This window comes from Palaemon carinicauda, chromosome 2, assembly GCF_036898095.1.
Source record: "Palaemon carinicauda isolate YSFRI2023 chromosome 2, ASM3689809v2, whole genome shotgun sequence".
Taxonomy (NCBI): Eukaryota; Metazoa; Arthropoda; class Malacostraca; order Decapoda; family Palaemonidae; genus Palaemon; species Palaemon carinicauda.
Window position 1 is genome coordinate 98,657,769 of NC_090726.1, and position 24,588 is coordinate 98,682,356.

General features: G+C 36.9%; 1 protein-coding gene across 2 annotated transcripts in view; it reads right to left on the bottom strand.

Annotated features, from left to right (window-relative positions):
* LOC137619184 (uncharacterized) overlaps positions 1 to 24,588 on the bottom strand; it is an 814,382-nt gene that overhangs the window by 14,281 nt on the left and 775,513 nt on the right. For both annotated transcript variants that reach the window (XM_068349372.1, XM_068349377.1), the window contains exons 4-5: positions 9,315 to 9,663; positions 8,948 to 9,174 (exon numbers count right to left, since the gene is read on the bottom strand). In XM_068349372.1, coding sequence (XP_068205473.1) covers positions 8,948 to 9,174; positions 9,315 to 9,663 — 576 coding nt within the window. The remainder of the gene's footprint in view (positions 1 to 8,947; positions 9,175 to 9,314; positions 9,664 to 24,588) is intronic.

Here is a 24,588-nt window from a genome sequence, read left to right on the forward strand (position 1 = left end):
TTTGGACAACCACTTCACCACCTTTAGGACCTCCATCAGTGTCTCCACTCCTGATGAAGAGGATAACTATTCAACACTGACCGAACCTGATGTGAATGTGGTAGGACATAGACACCTGTCCCATGATGTTCTCGAGCGGTGACAAAGCTGCCAACCACCCACAAAAGCCACCCCTCTCTCCCGCCCTAACCAACGACTTCTACAGCCACTACCTGACGTCCATCAGCTGCAGTTATGCTACTACCACTTAAGATTTGGGGCTGCAGCGATGAAATGTGCGGACTAATGTCAATGGGCAAAATATTTGTAAATAGGCTATTATTGTGGTGGTGGCCTCCCCTGGTCACTATTCTGTTCATTTTAAATGATACAGGTATTGATGTGCAGTTTTTGGTAGGCACTGGTGCTTGCTGTTCCCTTCTACCAATGTCACTTTCCAGGACACGACATTTTCTGTCTAAGCCTGCTGATGCCTGCCTGGTAACTGTCAACGAATCCCCACCCACAGGTACGAGATGCTCACACTATTGTTTGGGAGTACAAAATACCATTGGAAGTTTCTCGTTACCGTCACATTGCCAATAATCGGTGTGGATTTCCTTGCCCATTTCCACCATGTGGCACATTGACATTTAGTCAACACAAACTCATACTTATCAACACCACTGCAACCTCCCCCCTCCAACCTCGCACTCACGGATGCCTATGCCCATCTCCTCACGCCGTGTTCGAAAGTTTTCCGACCAGAATTTGCCAAATGCCCACAGTTTTCATAAAGCACGGTATTTATCTCCATATCAATAGGACGGCACCCCTAGTGGTTGCCAGATTTAAGCATATGGCTCCTGATCTGCCAGCCACTAAATAAATATGCGCTAAAATAGAAGAAATGGGCCTTTGCCAAAAAGCCTCAAGCCCATGGTCATCACCCCTATACATCGTCCTGAAGATGGATGGCTTCCTACGCCCTTGTGGGGTTTATAGGAGTCTGAGCATCCTCAAAACTACCATCACCACCCCTTCAGCACATACACATTGAATTATTCTTGTTTTGTCCTTTGTGATGCTGGGGTCAGCTTTTAATGCCTCATGAATGGCATCTTAGTGGACCTCCCCTTCTGCGTATGTTACAAGGTTGACATACTTGTGTTTTCTTTCCTCTCTTCTCTTCATCAATGCCATCGACGTGGCTACTGGTCCAGTACTTGAAAAAGTAGCCAACGGCTTGTCCTGCCTATTAGCCTTCTTCAGTAGGAAACTGTCCAAGGCAGAATCTGGGTACTCTATTTCGACAGACCATATGCCCTGGTGCACGCCTTTGCTCGATAGTCCAATGCCGTCTGCCTGTCAATGCCGACATCTCTCCGCCATGGCTGAATACAACTTCACCATTCAACACATTCCTGGGACGTTGAATCCCGTTGCCGATGACCCGTCAAGAAACCCATTGGATGCCATACACCTGTTATTGGATTACAAGCCCAACCAAAAGATCCAGAGTACCAAGCCTGCAGGACATCCTGCACATTCCTCCGTTAGGAAGACTTTACCCTCACCAACTCCAACGCCACCCTCCCCTGTGATGCCAATACTGGTAGGCCACGGCCGCAGATATCTGCCCCCATGCAATATAACTCCTGTTCCTCTGGGTTGGGAAGGGTTGAATCTGTGTGCGCATATCTATCAGGTTGCGCACACTCCAGGTGTTTGATTTCATTCATGGCCTTTCACATCCCTCATGCCAATGTACTGCACAGCTACTGAAGATAAAGTTCATTTGGCATGGCATTACTAGGGATGCTAAGGAATGGGTCTACACCTGTACTTCATGTGAAACTTCAAAAGTACATCGAAACAGGGATTCAGGAATGGGCTCCTTTCCTTAACCTCAGCATCGTTTTGCTCATATTTACGTTGATGTAGCAGGGCGCCTTAACACATCACAAGGACACTGTTACCTATTTATTGACAATGACTGCCTCACTCATTGGCCTAAAAACATCGCAATGCAAATTGTAACATCTGCCTCACATAAATCCACCTTACTCTTAGGGGGGATAGCGATATTTGGTATTGCTGAGCATGTTACTTATGACAGGGGTATCACTTTCACCTTTCAATTGTGGACATCATTAGTGAATCTCTTGGGCATCCCACTACATCAGATAACCACCTATAACCCGGCAGGCAACGGAATGATTGAACATTTTTATCGCACCCTCAAAGCAGCTCTGATGTCTCACTGCAATGACTTCAACCAGTTTACCCTGGGTCCTCCTTGGTTTGAGGAGCACTCATAGGGACACCCTGGATATCTCAGCCACTGAAATGGTGTATGGCAACCCATTTGTCGTCCCTCCTGAATTTTTTTCGTCTGGAGCCTCTTCTGACAATCTCCAGTGCCTACGTTACATTGTAGGGAAATTTACTCGCTGCCGCCAAACTTACAAGCCCCCATGAAAGTGACCTGTACCAAAAGATTTGAACACCGCAGCACATGTCTTTGTGTGCACCGACACTTGCTACCCACTGCTGACACCTGCTTACACAGGTCTTTTCCTTGTTATCCATTGTAAACTGAAGGCTTTCTTAATCAAGATTGGTGGCAAAGAAGAATGGATCTTCATTTATTTCTTAAAACCTGTGTATCACCTGCAAGATGACGTGCCTAGAGTTCGCCTCTCTAGGTCAGGTGCCCTATTTCCCATGTATGAATTTTTCTAGTGGAGGAGCCAAATACTGCATGTGTATTTCAGACAAGCTCATACACTCTAATGCTATGGCTCTTTTCCTTCTCTATATATCTCTGGCTCTCTCCCGCAGTGACAATAGAAACACAATTTTAAGTTTGTCATTGCATGTTTCACATTGTTAAAGTTTTATGCCATGTTATCCTTAACCATTTGTTTATAAGCTTGCTATGTTCTTTTAATAAAATCAGTAAAATCCAGCTCGTCTTTCCGTTAAGCTCCTTATCAGCCTGCTATAAGACATAATGAAGGGCTATAACTGCTCTCTCTCTCTCTCTCTCTCTCTCTCTCTCTCTCTCTCTCTCTCTCTCTCTCTCTCTCTCTCAAATTGGTTTACTTACCTACCTACCTACTTGAATAAGGCAGATACTGATTCTAGGTTAAATGTTAAGAATTTCAGATGACCTAATCAGGAAGTTTATGATAATGATGGATGAAAAGTAGCAGGACTGGAGCTGTCAATTTAAAGGCAAGTACACAGCTCTCAATAAGTTGTAAACCACAAAATAGTATGATGTCGCAGAGAATATCACAAACAAATCTAGGTCGGGGGACAATGTCCTGAGGCCTTATTGGAAGTGGTCTTCATGCCTCAGCTTACCGGCTAAAAGTTGGTTAAAAATGTTTTGATTTCACCCACTTCTCCCCCTTTTTTGTGCACCCAGGTTGATACCGAACAAGAGGAGTGGCGTATTGCCTCAGCTGATTTCTCAAAGAGTCAGCTGAATGACCTGTGGTGATTTCAAACCAAGAACCGGAGCAACAAATTTTGTGGAGTGCTTTAGCCTAGCTCAGGGAGAGAATATAAGGCCACCCTACCATGCTGAAGCAGTTTTATGGTTAGAGTTTGAGACAAAAGTGACGCTACGTCCCCATGTCTCCTGTAGACATAGTTCCCTACCCTCTTGGCTTTACATTCGACTTTATCTTTGCTTGTGCATTAACTTTAACTTTTTCTACCATCATAATAATGACTTGTCAAATTCTTCTAAATACTCATTCACTCCCACATCCAGCCTGGGTGCAGAAAACCCAGTGAAAGAAGAAATACTTAATGTACAAATTTTAATTTTTTTCCATAACTGAGGCATATATATGAATGTAATCTATACTGGCATCTAGTTTGTATTTAAAACTTGTGTCTCTGGAGACGCGAGTTTCCGTGTCAACTCTTCCTGATTAAGTGTATTACAAACCTTTTCCCAGTGCCGTTAAATCTCTGGCAATTAAACTTAATATCATTTTTATGAATACCATAATAAAGGCAAGCGCGTGATTGGGACAATAGTTAGTAAAGAAACATACGCTTACAGCACAAAGTAACACAAACTAACATGCCACAATAAGTAACAACAAATTTATTTTCAATTAGTTTTTTCTCTCTTATTTTCAGGCAATAATAAATTTAGTAATACTGTACTTCTGTAATTCAATCAAAAACTTGTAAGCATGGTTGAATTATTGACTCATTCGGCTCTTAAATCTAATTAAACAATTCTTACAGGGGGTATTTGAAATTGCATTAATAACAAGTATCAATATCTTTTTACACCATATTTACATATATTTCTATAGAGAAAAGTTTGTGCGCCCAAAATGGCACAATAATTTTTCTAAAATTTTTGAAAAATGTGATAACAGAAACTAGCGTGAAATGCCAATTGAATATCATCTATAGAATTCAATTTCATAATCTCCTTGTGAAAGAACGAAATAGAGATACTGAGAGAGCCCATCTGTAATACTTTGAGGAGTGTCCAGTTTCAAGCATGTTGCATAACATCAAAAGTCAGCAAATCTGCTCACATGTACCGTTGGTTAGTGTCTGCTGTTAGGAGAATTCTTTAACGGTAGAGGCTTATGAACAGAATAAAACCAGGTTAGTCAAACGAGTTAGATTACAAATATGGTTTGATAATGATCGCTATTTTACATAACAGTTAAGTTCATTATCATTTATGGTTAGACTGTAATAAAGCATTGTTATCGGATAGGGTATAGATATTTTCATATTTTTTTACACTACAAATTAATTATTCAATTTCCTCTGTTTGACGAGATGGATTGTAATCTTCCAAATACGGTTGTAATTTCAAGAATATAATAGTAATAATCACTATGGCCCATTCAAGATCAGGGGATGTATACAAAATAGCTAAGACTTTAAAATCAGTATTTCAACCCTTAAGAAAGCCACTTGCAATGCATTCTTCACCTTCTTTACAAGTTTAATGAGTGCAACCAATGTACACCATATTGGTTCAGCCAATAGGCGCACACTTAAAGTCTGTATTTTGGCAAATAGAGCGTGCTATAGTTTGCACATTCATGAAAAACGCAGACAATGTGAGTCGGTGTTTGTTCAAACCCTTTAGCATTACTATCTACCAAGACCTTCTCCTACTTTTTGACACCCCGCGCCGCTATTGATCATGGTAAGTCTCTGAAAACTTAATATAGATAAATCATGCTATGTTCAGAAGGGCTGTTTCCCCGGCTATGGGGAAACATGTGATCTTCATTATGGCCTACATTGTGCAAATTTAATTTAAATTACTGATGATTATAGTGGAAACATTGTTATGTGAGTAGCCTATAGCTTTATGATAAATAGTGCTTTGTAGTGCATTTTAGCTTTGAGAGTTTCTTTTACTTATCAATAATTAGGAAAATATAAACTTTGTACATAAGTCTTCATTGAGGTCCACATGGGTCACATTTATATTACGTCATTGATGTTTATAGTGGAAACATATTTAGATTGTTGTTATGTTAGGCTAGCCAAGTGATATGTAGTGCTTTGTAGTGAATTTTATATTATGTAAGTGTTATTTATTTACCAAAAATTAGGAAAACATACAATGTACTGTAATAGGGCTTCATTATGGGAACTGTGATGCACATTTACATTGAATTATTGATTGTTTTAGTGGAAATATATCGAAATTGCTTCTCTGTTAGGCTAGCCAGTGATATACAGTGCTTTGTAGTGTATTTTGTTTTGTTATATAAGTGTCGCTCATTTACGTAAATTGAGAAAATATGCTTTGTTTATATGGCTTCATTGTGGGCCACATGGTACACATTTACATGGAATTATTAATTATTTTAGAGGAAATATTTAGAAATTGTTCTTATGTTAGGCTTGCCTAGTGATATATAGTGCGTTGTAGTGCTTTTGTTATTATGGAAGTGTTTGATATAAAGAAAATAAGCAGGGCTTCATTTTCATTTTGCGCCACATGGTGCTGATTAACATCAAAATACAGATTATCATAGTGAAAATATTTTTTAATTATTGTTATGTTAGGCTAACCTAGTGATATGTACTATTTTCTCGTTCATTTTTCCTTATTTCAGTGACGATTATGATTCATTTTTTCAGATTCCAACAACAGGTTTTTACTCCTCTGAGGGTGCCAAACCCACATGGATGACCCCCAATTATGGATATGATAGTGAAATCGAGGTAGATGATGGACTCCTAGAAGCTATACATGAAGATACCCTTGACCCTGATTTCATCTTCGTTATAAGGGAGGAGCTGTTACCCCAACCTAAATCTGGTGAGTTAAAACTGCTGATTTCTATAGTTTACTGAGTGAATTTTAAATGATTAACTTTCATGAGCCTAATAGATGTTTTTTAGATACCACTTACATAATTTTCTTCTTAATATAAGTTACTTATCTTGTTTTCTTTCAACAGCTTCTGCGACTCATGTGAGGGCAGAGAATCTATGAGAGCTGGACACCTAGTATGAGAATGAAGGAAGCAACCCGGTAGCCATATTTAAGAAGGTAAAATGCACATGTGCCAAACCCAAGGACCTGGAGTAGAATGAGAACGACATTAGCTACCTTGACCTGTATGACTTGGTCCACTATGCCCCAGTATCCACCTATTGCCCAACGAATACTTCCAGACCCTGCTTATGCTGTCTGTTGTGGAGGACATTGTACACCAGACAAACCTCTATGTCAGCCAGAAGGAAGTTAGCACTACCTTCTCCACCAACATCCCTGAAATGACGGTGTTTATTGGCAGCATCATTTACATGGCCACCATACATATGCCTAGCATCGAGGAATACTATCACAGTGAACTAGGATGCAATTCTGGCTGCTGAGATCATTTCAATAACAATGAAAATTCCAAGACCATTATTCTTCAAGATTTGGCCACTCTTCAATGCTGTAACCAGAAAGTTCACGAAGGTAGCTGGGACACTGATGCATCGCTGGATGAGTTCATAGTGGCCTACAAGGGAACTTGGGCCAGATCCTTACGCCAATAAGGCTTGCTTTGAATAAGCAAGCCTGACAAGTGGGGGTTCAAGCTATTTTGCAGGACAAGTATTGATGGTTTCATTCATAGCATAACACTATCAAGGAGGAACAATTTTCTCCAGTTATTCGACTTCTCATAGAGGAGAAGTCTACCCTGAAGGTCAGCAGCAAAACTATAATCACTCTTGTCAAGGCCCTAAAGAAACTATACCAGTCTAATATCTAAGCATACAACTGGTTTACCAGTATTGGCCTCGAGGAGTAACTCAAGGGCCAGTTTGGTTGTTGATGTGTACTCTAAAAGGACCAACACGGTTGGTTATCCTTTGCTCTCATCTTTCCTAGAAATGGACACGAAAGCTATCCCTAGATAGAAACATTAGGCTTACAGTTCTGAGGGGATTCTTGCCATGCAGTGTCTGATACTGGGGTGGCACCAATGAGCTTAGTGCTCTGTTATAATCAGCAGAAGACAGTGGAGGTTCCCTGTCCCAATTTCATCAAGGTGTATAATGGGTTATAATGGGTGGCACTGACAAGACTTACATTCTGACCCACATCTACAAGACTCCTACGTGGTCAAGACGATGATACATCAAGTTCTTTGGGTACCTCATGGAGTGATTTACTTGCAATGCCCAGCTCCCGTACAAGAGAGACTGGAAAGTCTCAAAGGAGAAGGGGATACCTCTCACGATCTTCTGGCTCGACATCCCACATGTTGCAATAAATCAGATCATAGCATCAAAAGTGATGCATCTCTCTTTGCAACAGTAGCCAATGCCCAAGAGGTGACAGAAAGCCAGCATGCCAAGTAAGATGTTTGTCCCTAACAAACAGACTTGCAAACTGTGTTCCAGGAATGAAAGAGTCTACCGTATGCGATGGATAAGTGCTATCTGCTAAGTGGTCTTTTGGTTATTGGACACCTGGAACTGCTTCTTCCTATTCATTGCATTAGTCGCACACCCTTCTAATCCAGGTACTGCCAGTTGCACTAAGTGCCTTTGTTAAGTTTGTATCATTGAATTAAGAGATAAATTACATAAACAGAATATCACTAAAATAATGACACAAATTTATACCTTCGGTCCTTATTTTTTTCTGCATTTTTATTATTTGTCTAATGTATTTGTATATTTTGATATCATATATGTTTATGGTGCTTTAGGACAGTCATTTTGATGTTTTTTTTTTTTTTGCTGCACTAGAATATTTTGACCTGTTTGTGTTTTCAATTCTTTATTGAAATAATTTTTATATTCTGTTCATGTTATCTGTAATAGTAAGGCACCTTGGTAAGTTAGTAACTACTAACTAATAATTTTTCAGTCTTGTTTGTTTTTTATGAGTTACTTTGTAAATGTAAGATGGAATTGTAATGTAAATGTATATTTTCTATAAACCTGAATATATCATAGCACTACTATTGAATTTATTTCGAGTAATAATTTCTTTTAATGACTGAATTTTTTTTTTTTTTTTTTTTTTTTTTTACCAAACTCAGAAAAAAGTGTTAAGTACGTTTTGCGTTTTGCACTGCTATTTGAAGAAAAAGTTTTTTCACACTTTTATATTGGTAACGGGGGCTACATTAGTATTTTACCCGTAAACTGGGTGAGTAGCTTGCACAGCCTCTATTTTTGCAGTAACTTTGCAACAACGTTGTGCACTTTTTCAAAAAAGTTAACAAGAATAAATATGTTTTAGAAAAAAACATAAAAAGTAACATACAAGGATTTTTTTTTTATAATATTCATTATGTCTTAACTGTCAGCTAAAGGGTTAATATATCTTGATTATCATTCTTTTCTATGTTGAGTTAACATTTGCCTTCAAAGGTTACTAATGAAACCTATGGATTAGATTTAGTCAATTTGATAATTCATGATATAATAATTCACTTACTTCGATCCATTTGGCCCCTTGGACGTGGGCGACCTCCCCACCACTTCTTAGATGCTGCCACCTTAGTCTCCGTAAGGGTGCCATCTCCTCTCTTATAGTTAGGTTGGACCAAACCTTTTTGCAGCTGTTGCGGGAGATGTTGATACACTCGCTTGGGTTTCAAGTAAAGTGGTGAATTTTCTTGGTACAACCAATATTTAGTAAGTGTAGAATCTACAGTAGGAAACCTGGAATAGAAAATCAATGATTATACAGGTATTTTTCAACGATTCTTGAAATTACTGCCATCCATGAAAAGAGAAATTCGTCATTTTGTCGAACACCAGAAGGTAGAAAACTCGATGTATACTGAAAAAGCTGTACTTACTTTGATTCATTTTGATCAGAAATGTAATCAGATAAGGTGTAATCACTTGAAGTTAATTTCTTCCACAAACCACCTGTCCCTCGTGTTTCTGCAGAGGCAGCAGAGTGTAATATTAGTTCCTTTAAAAAATTTTCCTCTGGAGGCACCATATATCTCTCAGGGATGTCCAACGATGGGAGTGGTCTTTCGATTGTCTGGAGGTTGTTGCTGGCACTCAATTTCTTATTGTTTCTACTGCTGCTGAGCAAGCTGGGGTGAAGGGTATCTGAACCTTGAGTTCTGCCAGCCACATCCCAGCTGATTCCTCCATCCTTTGTTAGGTCATTTAGACTTTCAAAGGAGACTGTGTCTGTAAGGAAAAGAAACATTTAACACCGTCAAAATGCGGAATATGTAAATTTTCTGTTTATTTACAAATTTATTTACTTTGATGAAATGTTATCTTCTATGATTATACATGAATATGAATTTGGGTTATGTAGACCAGCATCAGTTTTATTTATTTTTGTTGAACATCAAATTAGACATTTATTCTAGAAGATTCATAATAATTTGAGAATTTGTTACAATTCTTTTTATCATGAATAATGGAAGATATGGTAGATACGATATGATGATATAAAGTATGGCTTTTTAAAAAACATCAATTGCTGCCGTTGATTTAGTCAAGAAAAAAAAAAACTTTATACTAGTATTTTTCAAACTTATTCCAAGTGTTTATTGATGATAAGTGTTATTCACTGTATGTGTAATTGTGAAAGACTCAATTCCAAGGAGTTCATTTGCCTTCTGCCATATATTGTAATATATAAATATAAGGATAGTTTTTATGGTACTCTCTAAAGCCATTGGCCACTATTATTTCAAACTATTAGCCACTATTATATGTGAAAATACAGAATAATGTTTGCATGTACAAATATACACACTATACTAAAATTAATTGCACAAGAACAAAAAATACTGCACAAATAGTTGAACAATTATCCACAGAAATATAACTTTGTATGAGATATGGGTTTACAAGTTGAGAGGGAAATTGAACTTTTCCGTAAAGATGGAATTAAATACATTATAATAGCATTTGGAAGACTTTGTTATATCTAATTATTATTAATTCTTTCAAACTGTAAATTTTCTAAATAATCGTGATTGTTTCTGGACTTTACGGCAGTTAGCACCTAAACCATCTACCAAGGAGTGCATAGTCTAGCACTGGGTATGTGAGCTATGCACATTATGCAGAGAAATTATCACTTGTAATCATCTGAAGGATGATGAACCTATGTTTTCTATTGAAGTGAGAACAAAATGTTGAGACTTACTGACTATTGATCTCTGGCGATTGCAATTAGAGCTTAGTCGCTATGGTTCTCCGATACGTTTTAGAATGCAAATGCCATCGTGCTTGGTAAATCAAGCAGAACGGTCTCTCCTAATACTTTTAAGGTATTTTGTGGGAAGATGGTTAGGGAAACGTACCAATTAGGCGATATCACTTGTAAAGGTATCCTTTCTATTCTGGAATTGCTGAAAAGAGCCTAAATACTAGAGAGTTTGTAAAATCGAGGTTCTGAAAATAACTTAGAAAGACATTTACTGGGGCTCCTCGTGCCCTTTGATCCTCAAAAAATTATGAAGCATTTCTTGAGAGGATAGATAAACTGCTAGGCTACTTAGAGCTATGCAGCCTGAAGATTGATTCAGGGTTAGTCTCCTTTACAATGGAGTAAAGGATAGAGAAGGTTTTTAAGTCTGAATGGATTATGTAGAATAAAGGATTAATAGAGCTTAAGACCATTGGCTAGTCTACAACTAGCTTAAGTTTTCTTGATGAGAAAAGTGTGGCCCTAGAAGTCTATGAAAGTTGAAGCAATCATTTCCAATGCTTGCCATCCAGCTAGGAGGTGATGTCATTATAAAGACATTGAAACTTTTTAGACTGAGGATTATAAGTGAAGAAAAAGCAAACATAGTTAAAATATGTTTTTTAATGAAAGAGAGTCTGTAACTGGCTTGACTGTAGGACATTAACTCTGTAACATCTGCTAGCATTGACTTCCATACAGGAGTGCAATTAACAGGGCCGAGGTAATACTTCTGAAAAGAAGAACGCTCCTTTTGTTGATGTTGGTGGTGGTGCGTGAATCGAGACAATAAAAGTTCAAGTGCATTATTTGGATAAGGGAAAAGGGTTTGACGGTCCTCTATAGGGTTAGAATGAAACCAGCAAATGGAACGAAGAGGAGAGTATCTATTAGGGTGGAAAGTCTCATATTGCACTATATTTTAAATTATTTCATATTATATACAAGGATTTAGAGTATAAAAGGTGAGGCAATTATCAGTTTCACATTGAAAGTGATGACCTTTGAATGAATCTGACTAGAGGCATGTCCGCAGCAGGTCCAGAAAGGTATGGTCAACAAGAAAGAATTATCTTTCTTTATCTAATGCTGTTCTTTTACCTTAGTACAGGGTTAATTAGGATGAAGTACTACAATAAAATGGTCTAATTATTTTGTAATGACCATTTCGCAAATTTCTCGACTAGTGAAACATCACTGACTATGGTCAGAGGAACAGTCTCAGTATAATAGAAGACCAGTAAAAGGCACATAAATCTTTATGTTTGGGTAAAGGGTAAATTAAAGGTACAGTTACAGTATATCTTTAACTAAGAAACTCAGCAACGAAAACGTTGCCAGGAAAACATTCTCACAGTTTTTCGATAAGGGGGAAGAGAGGCATTTCTTGTTGGGAAGTATGTTATTGCAGTACCCAATCAGAATACCACATAATTGTTGTATACAAATTTAAAGGGAAGAAACACTAAAGATGACACTTGAAACCTTTAGAGGATAATAAAGCATGACATTTTCTGACCAGCAAAAATTAACACAACTATTGGTAAGAATTGATTCACAATTCCGGATAATATTCCCTGAAAAGTAAAGTGTAAGACAAAGGCAAAGGTCCTGAAATGCTGCTGATATCCAAGCAAGAATGAAATATATCAGCAATAATATAAATCTAGAGACTAAATTTTTTATTTCTATTGTTTTAGTAGATGTTTTTTTTTTTTTTTTTTTTTTTTTTTTGTAACAGTACGTTTGAGGTTGAAGACAAAACGAATGTTGTAAAATATTTGGAATTTTATACGAGTATTAGTATTATAAAATAACATTGAATCAATCTGGTGCCTCAAAAGCAACAAAGACTGCATTAACAAGATTTACTTCAGTTTCCCTCTTGTTCATCAAGCTTCTTTGATTATTTGATTATAAATTTATTTATATAAAATTTTCAGTGACAAATTTTTCAATGTGAGAAAATGTAGTTTGTAAATCGAATATTGCAATTATTAAAAGAATGTCCAGCACGTGTTAACTCTCGCATATTGATCGATTAAGAGTTCCGTTTCATTTGTCTCACGGTAGAACTGAATTATTCTAATGGTCCGAGCATTTACAGTAGGTAGTCCCTAAATTATATAAACCAGCTATTTCTAACAACAATATTTGTCTGTCATAGATACCTAACTATGCTAACAGACTAAGACTTTTTTTTCCCTGGTATATTAGTTACCCGTAAGTAGCATTTGCCATTTTACCGGCGTCACAAATGTAAAACTTCACAGGGTCATTTGTCATTCATCTATTGCATTTTCCCCTAAATGTCTCCCAAGAATTATTTATCTATTCTATTGAATTAGGTTGACAGTTTGAAAATCCCAATTCCCAACATGTTGCCCATTAACGTAATTTATAAAAGCGTGTTGTTCCCAATTCAAAAGTGCTTGACGCCTTTAATTTGCTTACCGAAAAGGCTTGTGGTTGTTTGTCTTGTCTGTGACTCAGCTTAGTTTAACTATTATTATGTTTGTAAACTAGAGTGTTTGTGTCATACTGTTCCTTCAAACAGTGTTTCGTGTATTATATATATATATATATATATATATATATATATATATGTATATATGTATATATATATATATATATATATATATATATATATATATATATATATATGTATCTATATATATATATATATATATATATATCTATACATATATATATATATATATATACAATAGATAAATTGAGTTTATTTAGAAAAAATATTGGAGTTGATAATGTAATGTAAAACAATTCAGTTCTTATCAGATGAATCTTTGAGTAATTATTAGTACTGTGGTAACGCGCTCGCCTAGCATTTGCATGGCAGCAGATCGAATCCCGTTCAGGACCGTAAGTTTACTGGGGAAGTCACTGCTGTGGTTGGGCACCACAGAGGGGGATTGAGCTTCCCCGGCTGACGTTCTGGTGAGCATCTATTCTAATGAAAAGGGAACTGAAACCAAAGACCTTTACCTTTTATCTTAAAATATCATATTTAAATTCAACTAATATTTTCTTCTGAGTACGAGCAAAAACAGATGGATGATATAGTTCAGGAACCACTAAGATCATTCGTCGACCTGGCTTGTCAACTGCGCCAAGCCTCACTGACTTTGACCTGACTCAGATTCTTTTATTTTCTAATACCCTCCAATGACAATAACATTTTACTGTACTTAATGATTAATTTCAAGGAAAATATCGAGTAACTACTCGGTTTTCGGCTATTAAAGCACAATTCCCAAAACAAAAGATAGTGGAGTGAAATATTTTTTATTTTTAAATTTCGATGAGTTAATTAGCAAGTAGAAGAATGCAAGCCGTCGTGCAGACACAATAAACCATAAAATTGCTGTCTTATGTTCAGATCATTTTGCCGGCGACGATTATGCTGACGACATGAATTCTCACCTTTCAAGTTGTGAACCAAATACGAACAAAGGAACATTGAAAAACTATTCTCTGCAATCCCTTTATATCCAAAACCGTTATATTTTTCCACTAATAGTATATATAAATCATGATGAAATAGGCAAACATGTTGAAATCATGAATGGAAAATGAAAAAAGCTAACTCAATTCAAGAGTTCAGCAATGAGGATGTATTGACTAATATATTTGTAAATGAAATAAAGAAAAAAATGAAGCTGGCGTTAGAAATGTGTCTGACAAGACTTGTTGAAAGATTTGGTTCCTGACTGTGTAAATGATTTGGATTTTCCAACATAAAATGAAATGCCAATTGGTGATGCGAACGTAAAAAAAACAGGCCCATACCGTTATAGAAAAGAAGCTATGAAGCATGATGGTGGTTATATACTGTTGTTTATCAAAATTCCATCAAATATCCACATTTGGGCAATCATGAAACTAGTGATACCTCTGACAAATCGGGATTGAATTCAGAAGTAGGGGATATTTGCATTTCCCTCTAAGAGTTCTTTCTGCAATAAACTAAGCTAAGAGAGATGTTTAACTCCATTCCTAGGCAAAGTCTTCGTGTGGAAAGAAAACTATTTTAAAAAACTCGAGGAAGAACTTGAAAAAGCTGAAGAGAACTTGAATTGGAGATTCCGGAAGAAGAGTTGATGTTTTTTAGCCAAGATATCTGTATATTTTCAGAATACAATACCTCAACAACGCCATTAAATTCAATAAGAAGTTGAAAAACAAAATTGACGGAAGACAAGAAAGGAAAGAAATTAAACTTAATATGTCGTATCTTATTCTCCTGTTCTGTAAGTATTTTTAATATATATATATATATATATATATATATATATATATATATATATATATATATATATATATATATATGTATGTATCTATATATATAAATTATATATGTATATATACATACATACATATATATGTATATATATATATATATATATATATATATATAAGTATGTATGTATATATATATATATATATATATATATATATATATATATATATATATATATATAAACATGTCCATATTGATTATGATTTACAACTGTTTGCTTCTTATATTTTGATGTGCCATTACTATCAATAAAAACAAACTATACCAGATTATGATCTTGTATTTGTATCTATCATTATTTTCTTTGTCTTAAACATAAAACTGTTATTACATAAGTCTTTAATTGATCAGAAAAGTCCATGATATATTCACTGAAAACTAATATACTTTTCACTCTTCATTATCCTATGTTAGGATATGGTTTGAATACATTTATACAAAATACTTTTCATTCTTCATTAGCCTATATTAGGATATGGATTGAATACATAGATACAAAAAACATTTATCCTAATACATGTTAACTAACAAAATGTATGCAACTAAATAATATCATCGTAAAGTCAGAATGGCCGAGACTGAGCGAGCTGTGGCGCATGTGACAGGGCTAGAAAGAAACAAAGAATAAAGGGACCATAGTCTGGTCGACCTTCTCTAAGTGGGTCCTGATAAAGTTTTGGAAAATTATAAAAATACCAAAGAGGAAAAACCCCACGAAGCATGGAATACTTAAAATTCACACAGTTACAGATCTCGGTCACTTTCAACACAAACCCGTTGTACTCGAGCCACTTCTGGTGAAAATCTAATTTAATGTCCTCTTTGATTTCTTGACTCCCATTTCTAAAAACGCAGAATTGTAAAATCCAGTACCTTCCATGTGTTATTCCCCATCTGGGTCTTTTTCAATGCGGTTATTCTTCCATTATCAGTATTGAAAAGGTCATTGCATTAACCGTAGAGAGGGCCAAAGGCTCGGCTTTCTCAAGCCATAAGATCCCTCATGCCATGGAAGTGCATCACAAAAAGATCATAAATATACCTTATCAAAATTGATTTTTGGAAACAACGATAATTGATTGATTAATTTCATGTCATTTGACGTTTCAAAAACTGTTCGTCAACGTCAGGAGAACTTTCTTTTAAAAGATGATGGGAAATGACATCTTTGATATTGAATAGACCTGAGTTTACGTTTACAAGCAACCTAGAAAAGAAAGAAAGATAAAGAGACTTAGGAATAATTATAAACGATTTTCTTTTAAAATTTTGTGCCATGGACTTTAAGAAATCCGGAAAGGTTGAAAATAAATAAGCAAATACAGTTGTAAATCAGCAATTGGTATATACACAAGATTGTTAGAGAGTCTGTACGTGTCCTCAACGTCAACACAGGAATAAGATGTCACCCATCACTAAGGTAGGATACCGCTTGGCCTCCCACGCCTAAGAGATGGTAATGGGCCAACGATCTTTTCCCCTTGCCTTTATTATTTTTCTACACCAACCCCTCCGCGACCCATGCTCTACCTAAAAAAATCTCATAGGCAGTATATTGCAGAAGCAAGAAGTTCACAGTAAATATACCGTATGCGCAAACACATACACACAAATTAATTATATATATATATATATATATATATATATATATATATATATATGTATATATATACATATATATATGTATATATATATGTATATGTATATATATATATGTATATATATATATATATATATATATATATATATATATATATATATATATATATATATATTCAACCTTGAAAAGGTTGGCTCAAGAAAGGTTCAGCCTTCTGGTTTCTCAGCAATTCCTTTTTTCTTGATCACAACAAATGATGGGACCCATTCGCAGCTGGTTCGAAGACATTCTCAGAAATTTGCAGTTTGAGTGATTTATTTAATTAGAAAATATCTGTAGGCCTACTAAATGATCCATTACTAAGTGAATGGTTAAGAATTTAAATTTTACCCAACTTGAATGCAACTTCTTTAGTCACGATCCGTTTTCATTTAAAGTAAACTCTTGTAACCTATTGCATTTTAGAGCTTTTAATCCTTTGTTTTCAAGAATCCCCAGCCAATAGCTATCATGTTCAGAGTTAAAGACACTCTAACAGAGTTGCAAATCCTCAATTGCATATTTGTATAATTGTCCCCAATGACATTTGGGAACTTAATGTTGGTTCTTTCAACCGACTCTCGAGGCTGCATTGACTCCCAAGATTTATTTTAGAGGTGTTGATCATCGAACTGCATAGTGTACATTGAATAAAAAGGAAATTTCCAACATCCGTAATTACGCTTATGTATGCAAGCAATTTATTCATTATTCTAATTTTTTCCATTTTAGCCAAGTCACCTAATAGCTATTCCATATCTTCCCTTGCATCTTTTCTCATTAAACAACTATCACCAACTCCAAATCTCTCAAATTCCTCTGTTATTTACATATTGCCTAACAGACCTTTGCCGCATAATCTTTTAACTACTATATAAACAATCTGAATTTGAACCTTTCCCTATTTCTAATCTAGGATTTTCTCACTTGATAAGTAGCTTACTTATGTTGCTTTATGGTTTCCTGCTTCTTCATGTTGATTCTTTTATTCTGTTTCAGGTTATATCTGTGTAGTTATTTTGATTATCATATTTTTTACTTTAATCATATTATAATTAATTTTATTTCAATATAGTTATTACGTGTCTTACACCATGAGTTAGATTTTACTGATTTAACTGATTAGTGTTAATTTAGTGTTGATTTAGCCCTGATGACGGAAAGGATAGTTCCCAGCAAGCTTGATTGATCAAAATACAATAAAAATGGTCTAAGCGTCCACTTACAATCGCCTTTCTTGTAAATCTTAAGCTTTCTAGATGCGAAAATACCATTCGTTGTATATAAACATTTATGCATATAACCACACAGACGTATATATATATATATATATATATATATATATATATATATATATACTGTATATATATATATATATATATATATATATATATATATATATATATATATATATATATATATATATATATATATATATATATATATATATATATATATATGTATAACATGGATGTATCTATATGTGTCTGTCTACATTGGACACGCAAATTTTAAGATATTTTGATATAATTTTTTTTTACCATATACAGTATATCTAACACTTACATATTAGTGTGCTGTCAAGTGCAAAAGACTATTAGAAAAGTGGTATTAAAAACTTTATGATCAATTAAAACAACACAGAATGTATGGAATTTTACATGCAGTACAAAATGTATCCTATTTCTAAAATTGTTTGCTTTGAGAATAATCAAATCACTAGTTTTTGAAAGAACTACAAAAAGAGATATGTGAATATCTAAGGTTACAACTCTGGCATGAAGGAAGAAAATAGATGGAATAGAATAAGAAAGTTTTTTAACACTTACAAGCGTGAAAATTTGTTAAGTGAATGCCACATGTCACAGAATTTTATTTGGTAAAGGGAACCTGGAACAAGGAATATTTATTTAATAGAATCCGTAACACTTTGGTCTACGGATTATAAGTTAGGGAAGTTCCAGAATGTACGCATAAAGGTCATAATCTATGTAAGAGATGAGGAATACTGTCTTACCTTTCTTCACACGATCGAGTGGTTTGAAACCAAGCGGCTGATTCTCATATGTCAAAGAGCATGTCTTTACATGAGCGGTTTGAAACCGTGCGGCTGAATCCCACGTGTCAAAGAGCATGTCTTCTCATGAGCGGTTTGAAACCGTGTGGCAGTTGCCCACGTGTCAAAGAGCATGTCTTCACACGAGCAGTTTGAAACCATGCGGCAGATGGCCCCGTGTCAGAGAGCATGTCTTTACACGAGCGGTTTGAAACCGTGCGGCAGATGCCAACTTGTCAAAGAGCATGTCTTCACATGAGCAATTTGAAACCGATCAGCAGATGCCCACATGTCAAAGAGCATGTCTTCACACGAGTGGTTTGAAACCGCGTGGCAGATTCCCACACGTCAAAAGCCTGTCTTTATAAGAGCGGTTTGAAACCATGCGGCAGATGCCCACATGTCAAAGAGCTTGTCTTTACACGAGCGGCTTGAAACCGTGCGGCTGATTCTCACATGTCAAAGAGCATGTCTTTACACGAGCAGTTTGAAACTGTGTGTCTGAATCCCACATGTCAAAGAGTATGTCTTCACGTGAGCCATTTGAAACTGTGTGGCAGATTCCCACATGTCAAAGAGCATGTCTTCACACGATCAGTTTGAAACCATGCAGCTGATTACCACATTTTGAAGAGCATGTCTTCACACGAGCAGTTTGAAACCGTGTGGCAGATTCCCACATGTCAAAGAGCATGTCATCACACAAGCAGTTTGAAACCGTGTGGCAGATTCCCACATGTCAAAGAGCATGTCTTCACACGAGCAGTTTGAAACCGTGTGGTAGATTCCCACATGTCAAAGAGCATATCTTCACACAAACGGCTTAAAACTGTGCGGCAGATTCCCACGTGTCAAAGAGCATGTCTTCACACGAGCGATTTGAAACCGTGCGGCTGATTCCCACATGTCAAAGAGCATGTCTTCACACGAGCATTTTGAAACTGTGTGGTAGATGCCCACATGTAAAAGAGCATGTCTTCACACAAGCGATTTGAAACCGTGCAGCAGAGGCCCACATGTCAAAGAGCATTTCCTCACAAGAGCGGTTTGAAACCACACAGCAGATGCCCACATGTCAAAGATCATGTCTTCACACGAGCAGTTTGAAACCGTGCGGCAGATACCCACATGTCAAAGAGCATGTCTTCACAAGAGTGGTTTGAAACCGTGCGGTAGATGCCCACATTTCAAAGAGCATGCCTTTACACGAACGGTTTGAAACCGTGCGGCAGATGCCCACATGTCAAAGAGCATTTTTTCACACAAGCGGCTTGAAACTGCGTGGCAGATGCCCACATGTCAAATATCATGTCTTCCACGCGAGGGGTTTGAAACTGTGTGGCAGATTTCCCCATGTCAAAGAGCATGTCTCAACATGGGCAGTTTGAAATCGCACGGCAGATGCCCACTTGTAAAAGAGCATTTCTTCACATGAACGGTTTGAAACCGCACGGCATATGCCCACATGTCAAAGAGAATGTCTTCACATGAGCGGTTTGAAACCGTGCGGCAGATGGCCACATCTCAAAGAGCATGACTTCACACAAGCGGTTTGAAACCGCGCGGTTCGTCTGCATCAGAGAATAGACTACTTAGCCCGTCGGTGTTTGTTCGAGATAGAGGACGTGAAGAAGTAAGTGCTCTTTGTGCATATAATAAACAGGGAACTAAGAAGAAGCAACTACGTAAATGGAGGACCCACCCAATGATAATAATAATAATAATAATATAATAATAATAATAATAATAATAATAATAATAATAATAATAATAAGCAATATTATTTCAGCAACAATCATCCTCATTTCTTTTAACATGGCGGTATCATTGCATACCTCTGATCGATCCTCTCTCTCTCTCTCTCTCTCTCTCTCTCTCTCTCTCTCTCTCTCTCTCTCTCTCTCTCTCTCAGTTGATCGCTATTAAAAGGTTGAATAGAGTTTATCTTACGTAACATAAGAAAATGAAAACAATCACTTGTATAATCATGATCTTATTACGTTTAATGTACCTTAAGTACAGTATATAATAATGATAATAATAATAATAATAATAATAATAATAATAATAATAAGACAATTCCTATTAGTCACTAAAATAATAGCAGCAGAAGAGGCACGCCTACCCTTTATAAGATCTAAACCACTGCTACCGCACGGGGGAAAACCTGTCTTTTGAAGGGTGCCATAAGCTTATTAAGTATTCTCGCTTCACATGAGCGATTTGAAACCTTGCGGCTGCAACCGTGAAGTTTAGAATTCAATGTAGCTCAATGAGGCCCTTCACACGCAGTGGGAGATAACCGTGCAGCAGAATAACCGGCCGGTGGTGATTTCCAAACCACAGGTACTGCTCAACTGTGTGGTGCCGCATAGTTTAGAATACTTAAGAAGCTTATGGCGCCCTTCAAACGACAGGTTTTCCCCCGTGCAGTAGCAGTGGTTCAGCTGTTATAAAGGATAGGCGTTCCTCTTCTGCTGCTATTTTTTCAGTGATTAATAGGAATTGTATTATTATTATTATTATTATTATTATTATTATTATTATTATTATTATTATTATCAATAGTGTAGAGAAGTATGAAAGATATAGAGAGATAAATGTGTAAGTAAAGCGCAAGGTAACTGAGGGAAAGAGGGCGGCTGACCTGAGGTGGGATTAGGGATTAGGTCGTTCATATGAGGAGAATAAGAAGAAGTTTTAGAAGAAGTGAAGAGAGTAAGGAAGGGTGGGTCGAGAATTGAAGAGACAGGGAAAGATGGAAATGGAAGGGTGTTAAAAGGAGAGGAGGCAAGGAAAAGGTGGTCGGAATATTTTGAAAGTTTACTGAATGTTGAGGATAATAGGGAGGCAGATATAATTGCTGTTGCATGTGTTGAGGTGCCAGTGATGGCAGATGAGAATGAGAGAGAGAGATTACAAGAGAGGAAGTGAGGAGAGCACTAGATGAAACGAGAATAAGGAAAAGCACCTGGTAGGGATGGTGTGAGAGTAGAGATGTTGAGGGAATGGGGTGTGACTGTACTTGAATGGTTGGCGAGATTGTTTAATATGTGTTTTGTGTTGTCAATCTTACCAGTAGATTGGGTTTGTGCATGTATTGTACCACTATATGAGGGTAAGGGAGATGTGCATGAGTGTTGTAATTCAAGGGGTATTAGTTTGTTGAGTGTGGTTGGAAAAGTGTATGGTAGAGTACTGATTAATAGGATTAAGGATGAAACAGAGAATGCAATCTTAGAAGTACAGAGTGGTTTTAGAAGAGGTAGGGGATGTATGAATCAGATTTTACAGTTTGGCAGATATGCGTGAAATATTTAGCAAAAGGAAAGGAGGTGTATGTTGCGTTTATGAATCTGGAGAAAGCGTATGATAGAGTTGATAGGGAAGCGATGTGGAATGTGATAGGGTTATATGGAATTGGTGGAAAGTTGTTGCAAGCAGTGAAAAGTTTCTACAAAGGTAGTAGTGCGTGTGTTAGGATAGAAAATGAAGTGAGCGATTGGTTTCCGGTGAGAGTGGGGCTGAGCCAGGGATGTATGATGTCGCCATGGTTGTTTAACTTGTATGTTGATGGAGTGGTGAGAGAGGTGAATGCTCGAGTGCTTGGACGAGGATTAAAGCTGGTAGACGAGAATGATCATGAATGGCAGGTAAATCAGTTGTTGTTTGCAGATGATACTGTACTGGTTGCAGACTCAGAAGAGAAGCTTGGCCGATTAGTGACAGAATTTGGAAACGTATGTGAGAGAAGGAAGTTGAGAGTTAATGTGGGTAAGATTAAGGTTATGAGATGTATGAGAAGGGAAGGTTGTGTGAGGTTGAATGTCATGTTGAATGGAGAGTTACTTGAGGAGGTGGATCAGGTTAAGTACTTGGGGTCTGTTGTTGCAGCAAATGGTGGAGTGGAAGCAGATGTACGTCAGAGAGTGAATGAAGGATGTAAAGTGTTGGGGGCAGTGAAGAATAGAGGGTTGGGTATGAATGTAAAGAGGGTTCTGTATGAGAAAGTGATTGTACCAACTGTGATGTAGGGATCGGAGTTGTGAGGAATGAAAGTGACGGAGAGACAGAAATTGAATGTGTGTGAGATGAAGTGTCTGAGGAGTATGGCTAGTGTATCTCGAGTAGATAGGGTTAGGAACGAAGTGGTGAGGGTGAGAACGGGTATAAGAAATGAGTTTGCAGCTAGAGTAGATATGAATGTGTTGGGGTGGTTTCGCCATATTGAGAGAATGGAAAATGGCTGTCAGCTAAAGAAGGTGATGAATGCAAGAGTTGATGGGAGAAGTACAAGAGGAAGGCCAAGGTTTGGGTGGATGGATGGAGTGAAGAAAGCTCTGGGTGATAGGAGGATAGATATGAGAGAGGCAAAAGAGTGTGCTAGAAATAGGAATCAATGGCGAGCGACTGTGACGCAGTTCTGGTAGGCCCTGCTGCTTCCTCCGGTCGCCTTGGATGACCGCGGAGGAGCAGCAGTAGGGGATTCAGCGTTATGAAGTTTCATCTGTGGTGGATAACGGGGGAGGGTGGGCTATGGCACCCTAGCAGTACCAGCCGAACTCGGTTGAGTCCCTTGTCAGGCTGGAAGGAGCGTAGAGAGGAGAGGTTCCCCCCTTTTTTTTATTTGTTTGATGTTGGCTACCCCCAAAATTGGGGGAAGTGCCTTGGTATATGTATTATTATTATCATTATTATTATTATTATTATTATCACTATTATTATTATTATTATTATTATTATTATTATTATTATTATTAATATAATCATGATAATTATTAATATGTCTAATGGGTGGGTCCACCATCTACGTAGTTGCTTCTTCTTAGCGGGCGTAATATTAAATGAGAATATTTACCCCTCCTAACTACATCTTGGTTCAGGGATCATCGCAATTTAAGCCAAATAGTTCGATAGTTTTACCATTCTTCTAGGCTTTTTCTTTTCTTTGTTTCATTCGTGCATCGGCTATAAAATGGCATTAAAGTTTCAAATTACATTGGCTCTTTCTGAAAAGTTTTTCTTACAAACTAACGATACTTTATCAAGAGAATAAAACATCTAGGCGAATGTTTGTAGAAGCTGCGCCATAGAGAGGCTCCTTAAAAACCCTATCTTGGCCATTGGACTCAGGGTCACCACGTACAAACTGGAATATGTATGATTGATTGTGTGTCCACCACTCAAATTTTGGTCTGAAGATTTACGATTGTCTGATATGAACAGTGGGATCTTGACCAAGACCATAGTTTTTGCCGTTTGGAGGTACAAATCTGGAAAGGCAATGATGCTATCTGATAATATTTTGAGAGAGCATGTGAATGTGTGCTTTTATCATCGTTTGTGTATGTGTTCGTGACCATATTGTCTATCCAATAGGTTTTTTTTTTAGCCTCTGCAACACATGTTTGCAAGTTTTAACGAGGAATCTTTCGCTGTTCGGAAGTTTGCATGACTGAAATCATCGTGGCTAGAATTTAAGTCAATGATGGTTCTTACGCAATATTTCCCATCAATGTAATTTGTCATGACATTCGTGTTTTTCTACTTTGTTTAGAATAGAATAACTAGTTTCTTGCTCTATTTTGCTAATTTTGAGCCAGTATACAGGTTAGGTGGGCCTATTTACTTCGCTATTTCAAATTTTCTCATGAAGGGACTTGAGAATCACATAGCGTTTTTCATATAGGTCCCGCACTTTTGGGATGAAAAGGCATCAATAACTGAAGCCAAACTGAAAAACTCCAATTTTAGTCAAATGTTTATTCCCGGCACTCTGGTTTGCTCTTGTTTTCAAAATGATTTGAATGAATGCAAGAATTGAAATAAACAAAATATCATGTCCCAAAATGATAGGAATGAAAATGCGGTTTTCTTGAGATCAGATCGAG